The following is a 15,928-nucleotide window of genomic DNA, read 5'->3' as shown; positions in this document are numbered from 1 at the left end:
TTAACCACACAACCCCTGGAGCCTGATTAATTGGGTACAAATCTGTTTGCCACCTATTGGCTGTGTGACCTTAGGGTAAAATGAGGCTAATTATAGTACTGACTTCAAAGTTGGGAGAATTAAATCATTTATGTGACGTGCTGACACATAGTAGCTATTTAAAAGTATGAGCTATTATTATTATTGTGCCCAGTGTAGACAAACATCAGAGAGAAGGCGGGGGTGGTGGATTTGATGCTTCTTACCCCAGGATTGGCTCTGCCTACAGCGTTGGCGGCATCTGTGTCTTTGGGGAGACTTACCACCTGCTCCCTTCTGCTGGAAGAGCTTTCCTGAGCCAGGGAATTCCCTCTTCTAGTGACTGACAGCAGCTCCCACAGCAGCCACACGCTCTGCCCACAGCAGTGTAGTGAGAATTAGATCATATCTTTGGGCCAATACTGGACTAAGAAGACAGGCAGATTAGGTGCTAGAGGTGTCTATCTTGGGAGACTGAAAATGCGAAGGGAATGTAGATCTTGGGGAAGCTCCTGTATACACAGCTTTAGGTCCAGGGTGGTGGCCTCTCGCCCAGGCCACAGGATGGGTGTGTGGAGATGCAGACAGGGGAAGGGCGGGTACCCAGGGAGGAAAGGCAGGATGCCAGGGCATCTGCCAGCCCTCCAGAATGCTCATTTTGGCCCATTGCCCTCTGGCAGGGAGCAGGCAAGTGTGTTTTGTTTTGGTATTAACAGGGCAGCCTGTGGGAAAATAGGCTGCAGGCTTCCTAAACTGAACAGGGCCTGCTCCCTTCTCAGGCCAGCTCACAGGGGTTGCAGAGCTGCCTCCCATCTTCTCATCCCTCCCCCACATCTCCATTTTCCATCCCTGGTCTCTGTGTGACCCGCAGCCCCAGCTCAGCCTAGAGGGCCTGCCTGATGGACAGGGTTCCCAGATGGGTAGCATCTATGCCTCCCAGGCGAGGCTTTCCAGAGACTCCCTGTGGAGGCCCCAGGGTCACAGAAAAGGGAAAGAAGGCTGACGGAGGACAGGAATTTTCTGGGTCCTCAGGTGAGTCAGGGCAGAATCGGAACTGTAGTTGAGCTCAAACTCTCCCTGTGGGAATTCCTCTTTTTTGTGTGTTTTATTTTCTAATTTACAAACAAAACCAGAACAGAATGAAGGGAAACTGAAGGAAAACACATGCATGCACAAAGGAAACACACATTTGTGGGCCAGGACGGTTGCAGGCGTCTTATATAAACATTCTCATTTAATTCCCACCACAGCTTTGCAAAGAATCATTCTTTATTCCCCCTTCAGGAACAAGGAAACTCTGTTGAAAAAGGTTTCAGTACTCCATCAAGAATCCAAAGCTAGGCAGGGGAGGAACCCAGGTTTGACTGATTGTAAGTCCCTGTGATGTCTCTCCAGCCAATCCTGATGTTTGACTCGTGAGCCCTGATGTGACAGGTGTCATCACAGTGCATCCCCTAGTCGGGTGGCCCTTATCAGTGTCCCACATGGGCCATCACTCAGTCTTCTCTGATGTGTCCTGGGATGGGTGGTCTCTTTGGCCCTTAGAGATCATGTATCTGTTATCTTGTTTAACCTGTATGGAGAATGACAGGACTGAATCTATGATTTACCAAAGGCACACTCAGCAAGTGCCTGGCAAAGACAGGTGCAGTACTCTGGTTTCTTGCCTTCTGATGTCAAAACCATGAGATAGCTAGCTTCTACCACAGCCCTGGGATTGACTGATACTCTCCACCCACCCCCAAGGTATAACACTGTAGCGGGGGCACCAGATGACCAGATAATTCCCTACCCCAGTACCTGTCTCTCGGGGACTCACCTCTAGCTCTGATTACACCCCGGTTACCATCTGGTAGTATCTGGTTCCCTAGGATCTTGGACTTATTGCTGTGACCTTTGGTCCATGTGTTGATATTGGGAATTCCTAAAGGGTCAGACTGGGTCTTACCCCAGAGACCTGCTTCTAAGTAAGTCCAGAATTAGAGGCTTGTAGAAAAGTGCTGGATGAATGATCTTGTTTTGCCACAAATGCATGTGTCTTCAGGAGAACTCTTGCCCTCTCCCGTGGCCCCCGTCTTGAAATCTCATTCCAGCCTACACCGATTTTTGTCTCAAGGAATAACTGGTGGAAAGTATAGGCACACTCCTACATCAGGCTGACCAAAGGGCTTGTCGATGGATTAGCTCATATAGGAGCAAAGGCCAAAATGTGTGTTGGGGGTTGGGATGGAGGGGGAAAGGCAATTAGGGTAGAAGGGAGGTGAATGGAGATGAGCTCTGCAGTCTGCACTGTCCACACCAGCATCCTCAGTGAGGCTCAGAGAGGGAACAACTGGCACTTGGATGTTATGACAGGTGTTCCTGACAGCCTGTGGCAATGGACGATAATGACAGAAAGGGAAAGGGAGTAAAGGGGGTTGTGGGCCCCAGCTACAGGAAGGATTGGGGGATGCTTGGTACAGTATGAGCAGGTGAAATGTTGGCTACTTTCCTTGGAGAGAGGTTTGGACAGAGTGCCAACCTGTCCCTGACTCTGGACCAGGGGTGGGCTGCTGTTTCCGTTCTAGCCACGCTCAAGGGCTGCTGCATGCATTTGCTCCTTGAGTTTCTTCTAGGATGACTGCAAATATTAGACTAGCTCATCTTCCAGTACCCACTGATAATCCTGATCAAGGCCAGCTTTTATGGCTGGCTCTGACTTAAATTTAGAATCACATTCCTTCTGGGAGACTGCATAGCAGCATTTTGATGGAGAGCACAGCTTCAGTTAGAGGAACTAAGAACCAGGCCTTAGTTGTGATTCTTGGGCAGGTCATTTCATTTCTGAGCCTCAGTCTGAGAAATGGGGTCATATGTATCTTGAGGAGTTGTTGTTAAGGTTAGAAATTGACACAAGCTATGCAACCTCTATCAACTGACATATTCTGGATGGAGACGGAAATGCTCTGAAAAATCAGACTTTCCACGCTAACTTATGTTATGACCGCCCTATTTTGTATAATCGTAATATCAAAATATTCTGAGCAATCTTCAGCTTACAATTGGATTGCTTCACCCTAATAAAGCGCTACCTGGCTCTGACAACCAAGTACTGCACCAGGATGAGAAATTCCTCTGGAAGTCAAAAGTCATTAAACAACTGGCTGATTAATAAAAACAAATGGCTGTTACTGTAAAGTCTCTCTCACTGCCAGACTGAGGAAAACCCAAATCTTAAAAATGGGGTCAAATGTATCTTGAGGAGTTGTTGTTAGGGTTAGAAATAATATAAATTATGTGCCTAGTTTCCATGGGGGTTACAACTGAGCTGGAAAAATGCACAAAATGAAGAATGATATAAAAAAATTATGTGCCTAGTTCAGTGCCATTAAAGAAGCAAAATAATTGTAGCTGTTATTAATTCCTTCCCAGGGTGAGAATCCCATCTGTGGCTACCTTGATGGAAGGGAGCCAACACCTGCTTGCATAGCTCCAGGGATGGGGAGCTTACCCCTCCAGGGACAGTTTGTCTGGAAAATCTCCTTCCCTAGGTGCAGTTGAGACCTGTCCTGCTTCTGTCTCTGGGGCCACAGTGCACACTGCTCTGTGACCACAGGATACCTCTGTGGCATTTTCCTCACTGAATCTCAAGAGATCTTACTATGGTGCTTGCCTGCACAGCAGGAGCAAGGCCCTGGAAGTCCCAAGCCTTCTACAAAGGGGTATTTTAAGAAAGGTTACATAAGTTACAGAAATTCCTTTCCCCATATCTGTGGAGAGTGGAACATATGACTTGTATTCTCCTGACTTTGTTTTTTCCTGGGTGAACTCTTCCAATTACTTTGAACGTTCCTGCTAGAGGTAATTTGGGCAACTGGATTCTGGTCCCAAATTCATCACTTCAGCAGGTTATTTATCTTCTCCTTGCCTCCAGTTCTTCATTTGTAAAAGGAAGAAAAGAATGCTCTCTCATGGGATTATAGTGAAGATTAGTTTGGAAAAGTAATATGAAGATTTGAGATTTAGAAAAAGCACTGGATATATATTAAACACAATTTTTAGCAACCACAGTTTTGGAAAAGCAATTAGCAGGTTAAGTCCATGTGGCACTGCTCTTTATAATGCCTCCCAAAAAAAATCATTCCAGAAAGTCAATGTAATTTCTAGCTTTAAAATAATGGCAAATCAAGTGGAGGATGCCTTCCCACATCTGTAAAATTAGAGGTATGACTTTATAGAGCCTACTAAGTCCCAGGCTTGTTACCTTACTTTGTAGTTGAGGACTAAGCCCAGAAAATAACCAGCAGGTAAATGACAGAAGCTTGATTCCAAGTTTCCTAACATCTGGCATTTTTATACCCTGAGTACTTAATTCTAGAGGAAGGGAATAGTAGAAGAATAAGTCAGAATCACACTCTAGTTGCACACCGGACCAGGATTCTGAAAATCTTTGTTAGACACCTATTACATGCAGGACGCTGTATCTGGGCAAGCACTGAGTTAACCCTCCCAGCTGGCCCAGTGCTCTTCATAGAATGATTGATCTGGAACTCAGCCTTGGTACAGGCCCAGGCTGATTCTGTCTTGCTAATCTCTGGATTCCCTGTGCCTGGCACACACAAAACAGGACTTAAGCAAAATTATTTTAGTCAACAATGACTAGAGCAATTTTTGGAATTTTGTGTCAGAGCCTGTGGCCTGAGAAATTCTAGTTACTATTAACTTATGAGGCCAGTTTTATAATCACATTTTACAAGTGAGGAAATAAAGGCTCAAAAAGTCAATGACTAGCTGAAGGACTCAATGAATTAGGGGGTGGAGATGAGATGGAGCCCAGCCTGGATACTTCAGACCTGAGCTCCACAGCTCTCAGGATGCTGGGCCTTCACCTATCTGTTCCCTTGCTCTAGGTCTTCCCTGGTAGTAATTAAAGACTCTGGTGAAGAGCTAACTTTTGAATGGCCTCAAGGAAACCAGAAATAGCAAGGCTGGCCATCAAGTTCATACACAGCTCTAAATCTTCCTTGCTGTATAAGGCTAACTCAATGTAAATAAGCTTAGCTCAAGCTCCGTCTTTCCATTTTCTGGCCACGTAATCTTGGTCAAGTTACTTGGGTCTTTCGAGGTCTCTGGCCTGACTAAACTTCTGAGAACAAGTGACTGGGATCCCCAACTTCTGAACAAAATAAAAACAAAACAAAAAATGTGGGGTAATTTAGTTAAACCTCCAAAAGCCATGTGACTCAGAGCAACTCCCAGGGCATGGGAAGAGGTTATTTTTATTTTTCTAAGGATCCTAAGGGAGACTGACTGATAGTCTCTTCCCACGTGGTCGGGACCAAGTAGGAAGGGGGTGCCTAGGTGAGTATCCTCAACAGCAGATGAGGAAGCCCAAGCTCATCCAGTCAGGACAGGTGCAATTGATTTGCACCAGAAAGCCTTGACTTCTAGATACTGAATTTCTCCATGTGTCCCTGCTGTCTTCTCTACTTTTGTTCAGTTTGGAGAAGTGCTGGGCCTGCACAGAGGCTAACTCTGGGAAATTTCCCAGAGCTCCTCTTATAGCGGTATAGGGTAAATGGAAACCCACCTGCCCTTAGCATCAATGACCTACACTTATGGACTTACAGCCTGCCTGATGGCAGACACCTGGAGTGTAGTGTGGTAGTGTGTAAGTGGAGACACCTGAGCTGAGAGACAAGCATATAAGGAAGGTGGCAGAGGACTGTGCAGCAGAGTGCAGTAGAGACCAGCGAGGAAGAGACCACTCCTAGTGGCACAGGGCTTAAAGTCTCAGTGCTAACAGACAATCTCCTACTGTGGCATGAGTTCAATCCCCGTCCAAGGAGCTGACCACATGGCACAGCAGAAGGCACCTGTTTCTCCTGCTGCTCCCCCTCAGCAGTGTATTTCAGTCAATCTGCCTGTTCTGCTCCCCACTCTGTCTCTGGTGAATCCTCTCATGCCCTGCATCTCTGGCCTACATCCCAGGTCTTGTTTTCATAAATAAATAACAATCTTTTAAAAGAAGAGGCCATGAAAGAACCACAGAGAGCCCAGAAGGAGAAAAGATTTGCTTCCTACTGCCCCTAACCTGCCTGCCCTGCACATGGTTGCCTCACTACAAATGGTGTAGAAAGATCATTAAAAGCCTGAAAAAGCCACCGAGGGCTTCAGGACTCTTCTTTACCCATCTGAGTCAAAATCTACACTGTAGGTTACACAAAATGCGCATGCGGCGAGTTTCTCTATGAGACACAATTGTTAGTTATACCAAAAGAGCAGGTTTATTACAAAAAGGGAAAGAAGAATAAAGGACACTTGCATCGACACAAGCAGGCAGAAAATGCTGCCCTTGAAAGGGACAATTTTGCTAAGAGAGAGGCCTGCACTGTCATAGGCAGCAGCCTTGGGAGGAGAGCTGCCTGTTGCTTTACTAAGGTAGAAGGTCAGGCTCTCATTAAAGAACAGCACTATGAAGCTATTCATAGCCACTGCAGCACAAATTTCATCCCTGGCCATGGAGCTGACACACATGGTCCCACAGACTTCTCCTATCTCACCCACTGCTCCCCTCAGCTGTGTATTTCAGTAGATCTACCTATTCTGCTCCCCACTGTCTCTAATGAACCTCTGACCCTCTTCCCATGCCTACACCCCAGTTCTTATATGCATAAATAAATAAATCTTAAAAAAAAGATAGGTCAGGCCCTCCCTGATGGCGAAGCGAGTTAAAGCACTGCACTAAGAAGCTTAAGGCCACTTCCGCATGAGTTCGATCCCCGCCTGCCCAGGAGGAGATCCACATGGCGCGGCAGACCTCTCCTGACCAGCCCACTGCTCCCCTCAGCAGTGTACTTCGTCGTTCTGCTCTCCACTCTGTCTCTGGTGAATCCTCTCACCCTCCGCATCTCTGGCCTGTACCCCGTTCTGTATAAATAAATAAATCTTAAAAAAAAAAAAAAAGATAGGTCAGTGAAGAGAAGTACCAGCATGGCCACAGGTGGGCAGAAGGCCTATTGCCCCTTGTCAGTGAAAAAATTGCTCTGATAAAGTCTTCCTCTTTGGAAGGGGCTCATTTTTTTTTTTTTTGGTGGCATTAACATTGGTTAAATTAATCACTTCTAGGGTCTGACTATGTTTATAAAAACTAGTAATTCTTCACAATGGTCCTCAGTTTTCATATCCCCACCTCTTGTTTGCACTACCTGATACTCTCTATAGCAATCTGATACCTGCTATAGCATTTGGCCTTACGGAGTTTTCAATTCCATAGCTAGTTTAATGACTGTATTAATAACGTCTACCCCTATTTCCAGCTTTTGGCCTTGTGTGAACCAGGTTTCAGGTCTTGTGGTGCCTCCTTTCCACCCTTAAGCGTCATCGTGATCACTTACATCTTTTTATTTATAACCCATAGCACCCTTTGTGGCCCAGACATTCTACCTTTGCGAGTGTCCTTCAGAAAGTCTCCACTACACGTAAGCGGACTCTAGAAATGGGAGTTTAGGATTTATGACCTTCCAGTTTCCAACAGCACAGAGCTCGTGCTCTTTGACTTGAATGTCCCATAATCAAAAGCAGATTTTTCATTTGCAAGAGCAGGGTCTATTCCCGGACCCCTTCGTCTACAACAGCCATGCACCTGGGATGGGTTGCAAAAGGTTTTGGCTAGCCCCCTTCTCTGGTGCCCATCTGGCTGATTCATCTGCTCCAGAGAGGGCAATGTTGGATATCCGAGAAAGGAAGTCTTACTGTCACAGGCAAGCTGCCCCTCTTCACGTGCGCGCGCGTACACACACACACACACACACACACACACACACACACACACACTCACAGAGGCAAGCACGCAAAAGACTGTGCTGCCCCTTTTCACGTGCGCGCGCGTGCATACGCGCACACACACACACAGACACACACACACACTGAAAAGCACGCAAAAGACGGCCAGAGGCGTGGGCGGCTTGTGCGCGTGCGTCGGCGCAGACTACACTCCCGCCCACGTGCGCGTCCCCGAGCGGAGGCGCGCGCCGCGTCAGGCTGGCGGGAAAGCGCGCGGGAAGCCCCCGGCGGGCTCCCGGTGTGGGGGAGGGAGGGCAGCAGGCGTTTGGAACGTGCCACTCTCGGAAGGGACGGGGGGATTTTCGCGCCCTGTTAGCGCTTCTACGCCTCCCGTCCGCCGACCAATCCGTTAGTTCCCCCCCTTCCCAGCCGCCAAACGCAGCCCCGCGCCGCGGCCACGCTCACTCCCCGAATCCTAGCCCGGCCCCTAGAACCCGGCTCGGACAGAGCTGTGCTCTCGGCTGCCAGAGCGGGGCGCTGCGCCTCGCCGTCGGGCCGGAAATTCCCGCGGCCCGAGTGGCGGAGCCGGAGCGGAGAGCGCGGTGCCGCCTTCCTCCTTTTTGGGTCGGGCGGGGGCGTTGAGCCCCTAGGGAGCCGGACTGCCTGAGTGGGGGGCTGGGGAGGAGCCCGCGTTTACGAGGAGCGACTGAGCCGGCGCGGGCGGGGAGCCGGACGACAGGGCTGCTCCTCGTCGGCCGCTAGGCGTGCGGGGAGACCCTGCGCCCCAGCTCCCGAGCCCCCGCCCCCTCGCGGTCTCCGCCTCCTTAGCTCACACACCCCCCGGGCCACCGGAGCGCCAGGCCTAGCCGACGCTCCTCCTCCTCGTCACACTCGCCCTCCGACCCGGCCCTTCAATCGCTCGCCGGCCTCGCTCCCTCCGGGGAGAGTCTGGTTCTCAGGTTCTCTACACACGCACACACGCACGCACACACACGCACACACTCGCGGGGCCGCCCCTTCCTCTCGGCCCTCCACCTTGTCGTCCTTGCTAACGCCGCGGTCAGGGGAGGATTGATGTCCCTTCAGCATCATGCAGCCGCCGCCGAGGAAGGTGAGGGTGCATTTGGAGGGGACTTTGGGGTATTGGGAGGATGTGTGCTAGAAACGCGGCTGGGGAAACCACTGCGCCCCCTCCCCCTTTCCGCTAGGAGCCGTGACCGCCGTTGCCGTGTACTTGTCACCGAGTTGCCGCGGGCTCCAGGCAGGGGTTGAGCGTGTGAGGTGCTTTCCCAGTGCGGGGCGGCCGCGGCTCGTGCCTTTCACTGCGCCGGAGACCCTCAGACATTTCACAAGAGTTTAGGGTGTGCATTTGTGCGTGTGCGCGCGCATGGCAGTGGTGCTCGCTGCAAAGTGCATTCTAGGGGCTGCAGCGAAGGGAGGCGGGGGAGCCCCTGCAGCTTTGCAGAGCCTTGTGCTTGTGTGATTGTTTAGTCTGCGCCAGGTTTGAGCCCTTCAGCCTCTTGTCGCAACCCTTTTGCAAATTTGCAGGAAAATTGTTTTCCACATGACCCTAACGTTTGGCCTGCTTTTCCCACGGGGCGGCCGAAATGAAGTTGAACTAGTCACCGCCCCCCACCCTCAGGAAAACCAGAAATTAAGGATTGAGGTGCTCTACTTTCCACCCTTCCCCCCCATTTTCCTGTCCAGCCCCTTGGGGTAGGGTACTAGGAGGCGAAGATACGACCCCCAGGTGATTGAGAACCTGCTAGTGCGTGGCGTGTGCTGTGATCCGGGCTTGGATGATTCGGGTGGGAGTGACGCGTGCTCCGGGCTTGTCAGCCGCTTCCCCCACTGCGCCCATAGCCAACTGTTTCATTGCCCCCTCTCCAGTTTTCCAGGGTCTGAGGCTGTGTCCTTGTCTTTTCAATCTTGCAGATGGTAACTGAGTAGACATCTACTTTGGGTGCGGGGTGGTGGAGGCTGTTCTAGCCTCCCCTCGTGGGCAAACATTTGGTGAATGCCTAACTTCTAACTTCTGTCAGCTTCCTCTTTATCTCTTAATCCCGGTTTCACCAGTTAAGTGAGTCTTTTTTTTTTTTTTTTAATTTCACACATGTAACCCCCTCTCCCCCCTCCACACCATCTCTTTGGGTAACCCCGTGCCAGCTGTGTGGTGTCCAGGTCCAAATGAAACTTGGAACCTTGGGGTCCGGGCCTGGCGGGTACTGGCCAGCTTGCATTTGCTGTTTTAGCTATTTGAAGTGTAGTCGCCAGGGGGACTGGCTTGCTGGGGTGGCTTAAATGCGCTGCATATGCTGGAAGGTCACTTTAGCTTTCTCCTTTGTGAGAAAGAGATTGTGATTTGATGCACTGTCAGCAAGTCCAGGGCATCATTCTGAGACAGTGATTTCTTGAAGCCATTATGGAGTAATTTATGTAGTCAATTCGTGCAAATAATTTCATGATTGTGTAAATTTCAGTCATTATATTTTAGGTATTCCTATGCTCTCTTCTGTTATTTACCCTCTGTTTACCTCTCCTGATGGTTACTGTTGAGCCCTTTTGGGAAGAAATAGAAGACACACTCTTTTAAAACTCTTAAGTAGTCTTCTTAGAACTTGTGCTTGAAATGGAGTGGCTGGCAGTTTAGTTTGCCACCTTTTCAATCTGTAATTTTTATACTGTGAATTTTTATTTAGCCTTTGTTTCAGGTTATGTAGCACCTCTTTTCATTAAGCGTTTCAATAAATAAAACTAAGTGGTCAATAATGCATCTGTGGTCTTTTTAAGAGAGGTGAGAAGTGGTATTATTTTGACAAGTATTAAATATTATCCTAAGAAAAATTTTTTTATCTAGTTTAATATTTATGAAAGTTTTACATAAATATATGGTATATTTTAGGTGAAGGTAACACAAGAATTGAAAAACATTCAAGTTGAACAGATGACAAAACTTCAAGCCAAACACCAAGCAGAATGTGATTTACTTGAAGATATGAGGTAAGGTTATATAGTAAATAGTTTGAGAACTTCTGTATCTCTGTTTCAAAGAACCTTTGAGTTACCAACCCCAGGAACTGATGATGGAATTTCCTTTTGGATTTCCTGCTTTAAGGTTGTTAGAGGTTTGCCTCAGCTAGAAATTATAACTGGAACTAATACAATACAAACTTTCCTTTAATGGTAGAACCTATAATGTATCCATACTGTTATGAAAAAAACAAGAGCCATAACATTTTATCAGTCAAGTTATAATAATTGAAGTAGAAATTCCTATTTAAGTAATCTGTCTTTTGAATTGTAAGATTTACTTACCTTAAGGATTTCACACAGATTTTTAAACTGACACTTCTGGTTAATGGTTAATAACAGATTGTGAGCCAGTCAAACTGAGAAGATCATATACTGGCCCTATTTGTTAGAACATAACAAATATAACTGTCTTTTTGAGCATTAAATTTAGTGGGAGCTGTGTCTAGCATATTTAATTTTTGAAGTTACTGGTATCCACAACAAAGATAGCTTGGAATTTAATAGATAGGACATCTTAACCACCATTGTGAAAATCAGTATTTTTCTTTATAGGGGGGAGCATGACTCATTTTATCTAAAGAAAAGCCATTTCTTTTGTTTAACAATCCTATAATGCAAACTGACAGATCAACAAACATTTCTGTAAAGGAAGAAAGATGATTTGCATGTTGAAACAGACTGGCTGCAATTCTTATTTACCTTTAGTAATACTTTTATCAAATGGGAATTGGTTCTATAAATGTCATCAGTTCTGTTTTTCCTGTGACACAGAGCCTCATGTTTTGTAAAAAAATGGTATTTACTTTGTTGTTACAATACAGTTAATATATATTTCGATAGCTGAATTGTTTATTCCAAAGAGTGTAATGTAAAAGAACTCTTTTTTCCCTTCTCCATGTTTAATTTAGGTGCTATTTTATGAGTACTTCTACTCATAAAAGACAATGCATGTCTTTTCAGGGTTTCTAAGACAAATGAATCCATTTTTATTCAAAGGTGGATATACCAAATCATTCTGTTTTTCTTATGGTCACAAGAAAATTTTTAGATTTTAAATAATCCCTATGCATGATACCTGAAATACTCAATAATTTAAAAACTCAGAGTTTTTTTTTTATAACAGTTTATTATTATATCATTTTGTACATTTTTTTTTTTTGCCATCTCAATTGTAATCCCGGCGGGTTTCCCATCACCAAGTCACCCGTGTGCCATCACCATAATCCCATGCACTTCCCTCCCACACCCCTCCCCCCACGTTTTTGATCCCATTACCCACTCCACCCCCACAAAATGTCTCTGGTATATGGTTGTTCATTATTCTTGTCATTTTCTTGCCTGGTCCATTATACTCCTGCTATGAGTGAAACCGTCTGGTATTTTTCTTTCTCTTTCTGGCTTATCTCACTAAGCATGATCTTTTCCAGCTCCATCCAAGTTGCTGCAAAAGACATGTGTTTCTCTTTTTCGGTTGCTGAGTAATATTCCATTGTATATATGTACCACATCTTTTTTACCCAGTCATCTACTTTTGGGCATTTGGGCTGCTTCCATGTTTTTCCAATTGTAAATAAAGCAGCAATATACATGGCGGTGCAGGTATCTTTTTCAATCAGTGTTTTTGTGTCTTTTGGGTAGATACCTAGGAATGGGATTGCTGGGTCGTAAGGAAGCTCCATGTTTAGCAGTTTGAGGAACCTCCAAACAGTTTTCCATAGTGGTTGTACTAGTTTGCATTCCCACCAGCAGTGCAGGAGAGTTCCTTTTTCTCCACATCCTCGCCAACATTTGTTGTTGCTAGTTGTTTGAAGATGTGCCATTCTCACTGGGGTGAGATGGTATCCCATTGTGGTTTTAATTTGCATCTCCCTTATTACGAGTGATGTTGAACATTTTTTCATATGTTTGTTGGCCATCTGCATTTCCTCTTTGGAGAAGTGTCTTTTTAGCTCTTCTGCCCATTTTTTGATTTTTTTTTTTTATTTTTGTTGAGTTTTATCAGTTCTCCGTATATTTTTGTGATCAGTCCTTTATCACTACTTTTGTGTGAGAAAATGTTTTCCCATTCAGTGGGCTGTCTGTTTGTTTTTTGTAATGTCTCTTTTGCTGTATAGAAGCTCTTTAACTTGATGTAGTCCCATCTATTTATCCTTGCCTTCACTATTGTGGCGTTGGGTGCTCTGTTTAAAGATTAAAAACTCAGAGTTTTTAACATTTATGAAGTGAACTAAGGTTTTTCAGTAGAAATCTATGGATAAAGAAAGAAATTTCCAGAAGTAGTTTAGGAAGGCAAACTTAGTGTGTAAATGAGAATCCTGTGGGGTAACGATAGTCAATGATAATTTTTTCTAAAGATTCTCTTTTCTCCTACCTTTGTGTTAGAGCTTATGGTCAAGTATACAAACATTGAGTCAGTTAATTCTTAGTTTCTAAGAATTAACTAGTAGTTATCTAATTCAGGTTTCTGACTTCTGAAAAATGAACCTTCTTAACTTCCGTTTTCTCATTTGTAAAATGGAGCTATTGGGTTGTCAGAAAAGTCATGATATGTTTTTTCATGTGTTGTGACTTTTCCAACATCCCAATATGATGATCCCAATATGCAGATCAAATAAAAGACAATGCATTAAGACGTGTACACAATCACTGCTATATTGATGCAGGTTGTTGCTCATGTTGCTATTGTTTAGTTGTTTGTATTATGGCTTACACATTTTGTTTAACATTATTTCAGTAATATCCCAATTATTACATTAATGTTATCATGTCTTTTGCTCCCAAATTTCTCTTTTTAAGTCTTCCACATTATCACCAGTTAGCTTTCTATAAACATTGTTTATTATATATCAGGTTCTTCGTTCCTCCAAGTAAATATCAAACACCTTGTCATGACATATATTGCCTTTTGCAGACCTTCCTTTCCTGGCTTAAGTACAGCCATTTCAAGCCCACACATTCTTTCTCCTTATTTCTCCTGCTCTGGCTACTCAGGACTAGTAGTTATCTAATTATGCTTTTGTCATACTTTTGTCTTGTTTTCTTTGCTTGTTGATAGTTTTCCTCCTACTTCTTTACCTGGCAAAGTCTAGTTACTACTAATCCTTCTGAATTACCCGTTCACGTAAATTCCTTGAAGTCAGGGACTAAATCTTACTCATTTTTGTATCTTTGTACCTCTTGTTTAGGCTGGCAGAATTGCTTGTTTAATGACTGTAACTGATAATTTGAGTATTTTTAGGTGACATGTTATATAAGCTTTTTAGGAGGGTGTATTGGTAGCTGTTGTTGCACTTGTGTCATACTTTGATTTGTGTGGACTCTTTAAAAGGTACTGTGTTGATAGAACATATCTGTATTTATACATATAAAGGTACACATATGTAAATACAGAGATTGTTAGTAATCCATTGATTAGTGGGTTCTTTATTATCTTATAAAAGTCTCAATGTGTTAATCTTTTGTGTTAAATTGATGGGCTGAAGGCCTTTCTTCCTATATGGTTGTGAGCATAATACTTACAGTACCTCCTAAAACATGAGTTTGTTTTCTGATTTGCTTTTTTTAAAGATGTTTTTATTTATACATACAGAACTGGGATAGGGGCGAGGTATGTGGGGTGTGAGAGGCTTCACCAGAGACAGAGTGGGGAGCAGAACAGGCAGATTGACGAAGTACACTGCTGAGGGGAGCAGCAGGCGAGTCAGGAGAGGTCTGCTGCACCATGTGGGTCACCCCCAGGGCGGGGATCATACTCATGCTGAAGTGGCTTTAGCTTCTCAGTGCTGTGCTTTAACCTGCTTTACCACCAGGGAGGGCCTGATTTGCTTTTTACCCCAATGAGATAGTGAATTAGAAATTGAAATTGCCTGCTCTTGGTCATCATGATTGTTTCAGTTTCTCGAGAAGGAAGGTGGCCTGACTTCTCTGGTCTGTCTTGTCAAATGGAATAACCTTTAAAAATTCATTAGAAATCTCTGAACTCAGATTTTTATATGTATTATGTTGTAAAGGATCTTACCTGCATTTCCTTTTTTGAGACATCCAGTCTCTTCTTCCCAGAAACCTCACAAATAGCATTCCTTCTTATAGTTGTTTTTTCTTTCTTTTTTTTTTTTTTTTACAAAACCACTACAATCATTAAACTATAAATAGGAGAATTTTATTTTGGGTTATGGCTAGTTCCCCATCCTCTTCTCCCTTGTCACCTTTTGGAACTCTGAAAGATCAGTTATGATACAGTCCCCCCCCCCCTTTTTTCTTCTTTCATTCCTCAGTTCACTTTTGTTCCAGGGATGAATTTGGAAGCTGGTGTGTTTGGAGTCAAGTATGAGAAAGAAAGATAACTCATTTGTTAATCAGGGACATTCCACGCTTTGGGGGGATTTCCTGTTAACTTTTGCTGTCTGGGGAGACAAGCACATTTTACTTTCTTTTTAATTTATTATTTTTATCCTCTGCTTTCTAACATCACTTGTAAGTAAGTTTCTAAATACTGCCACCAATGTGTTGTTTATTAGTACTAGGTATTTAGTACCTTTTATTCTTATAATGTGCTAAATAGATTCAGTAAAGAAAATTCTTTGCAGGGACTAAGAATATAATGAACTACCTCTTGTTGGACTTTAAAAAATTAATTTATATATTTTTAAAATTTTATTTTATTTATTTATGCATATAAGAACTGGATGTCTAGGCCAGAGGGGTGTGTGTGTGTGGGGGGGGGGTGTGAGAGGATTCACTAGAGACAAAGCAGAGAGCAGAACAGGTGGATCTACTGAAATACACTAAGGGGGGCAGCAGTGAGACAGCAGAGGTTTTCTGTACCATGAGGTTAGCTCCATGGTCTGAGATCCAACTCAAGCTGCAGTGATTGGCCATAGTTTGAGAGTGATGAGCCTTAACCTCTTGTACTGCTAGGGAGGCCCAGATGCATAGTAGCTCTTTGAACGTTCATGTGCAAATCTTCATGTGGACTCATAATTTCATTTATCTTGGGTATATACCTAATTATGGAATTGCTGGGTCATATGATGCCTCTGTGTTTAACTTTTTGAGGAACTTTCAAACTGTTTTTCCAAAGTTGCTTTATTATTTTATAGCTCCACTAACTAAC

General features: G+C 44.6%; 1 protein-coding gene across 2 annotated transcripts in view; it reads left to right on the top strand.

Moving 5' to 3' along the window:
• Positions 1–8,556: 8,556 nt before the first annotated feature.
• Positions 8,557–15,928, top strand: part of FCHSD2 (FCH and double SH3 domains 2) — a 200,915-nt gene continuing 193,543 nt past the window's right edge. The window contains exons 1-2 of one of the 2 annotated variants that reach the window (XM_004683177.2): positions 8,557–8,893; positions 10,685–10,782. In XM_004683177.2, coding sequence (XP_004683234.1) covers positions 8,873–8,893; positions 10,685–10,782 — 119 coding nt within the window. In that variant the 5' untranslated portion in view covers positions 8,557–8,872. The remainder of the gene's footprint in view (positions 8,894–10,684; positions 10,783–15,928) is intronic. The other variant, XM_004683176.2, reaches the window with a different exon arrangement.

This window comes from Condylura cristata, unplaced genomic scaffold, assembly GCF_000260355.1.
Source record: "Condylura cristata isolate star-nosed mole 26May11 unplaced genomic scaffold, ConCri1.0 scaffold00015, whole genome shotgun sequence".
Classification (NCBI taxonomy): domain Eukaryota; kingdom Metazoa; phylum Chordata; class Mammalia; order Eulipotyphla; family Talpidae; genus Condylura; species Condylura cristata.
Note: the sequence above shows the minus strand (reverse complement) of the source record. Positions and strands in the feature narration are given on the sequence as shown.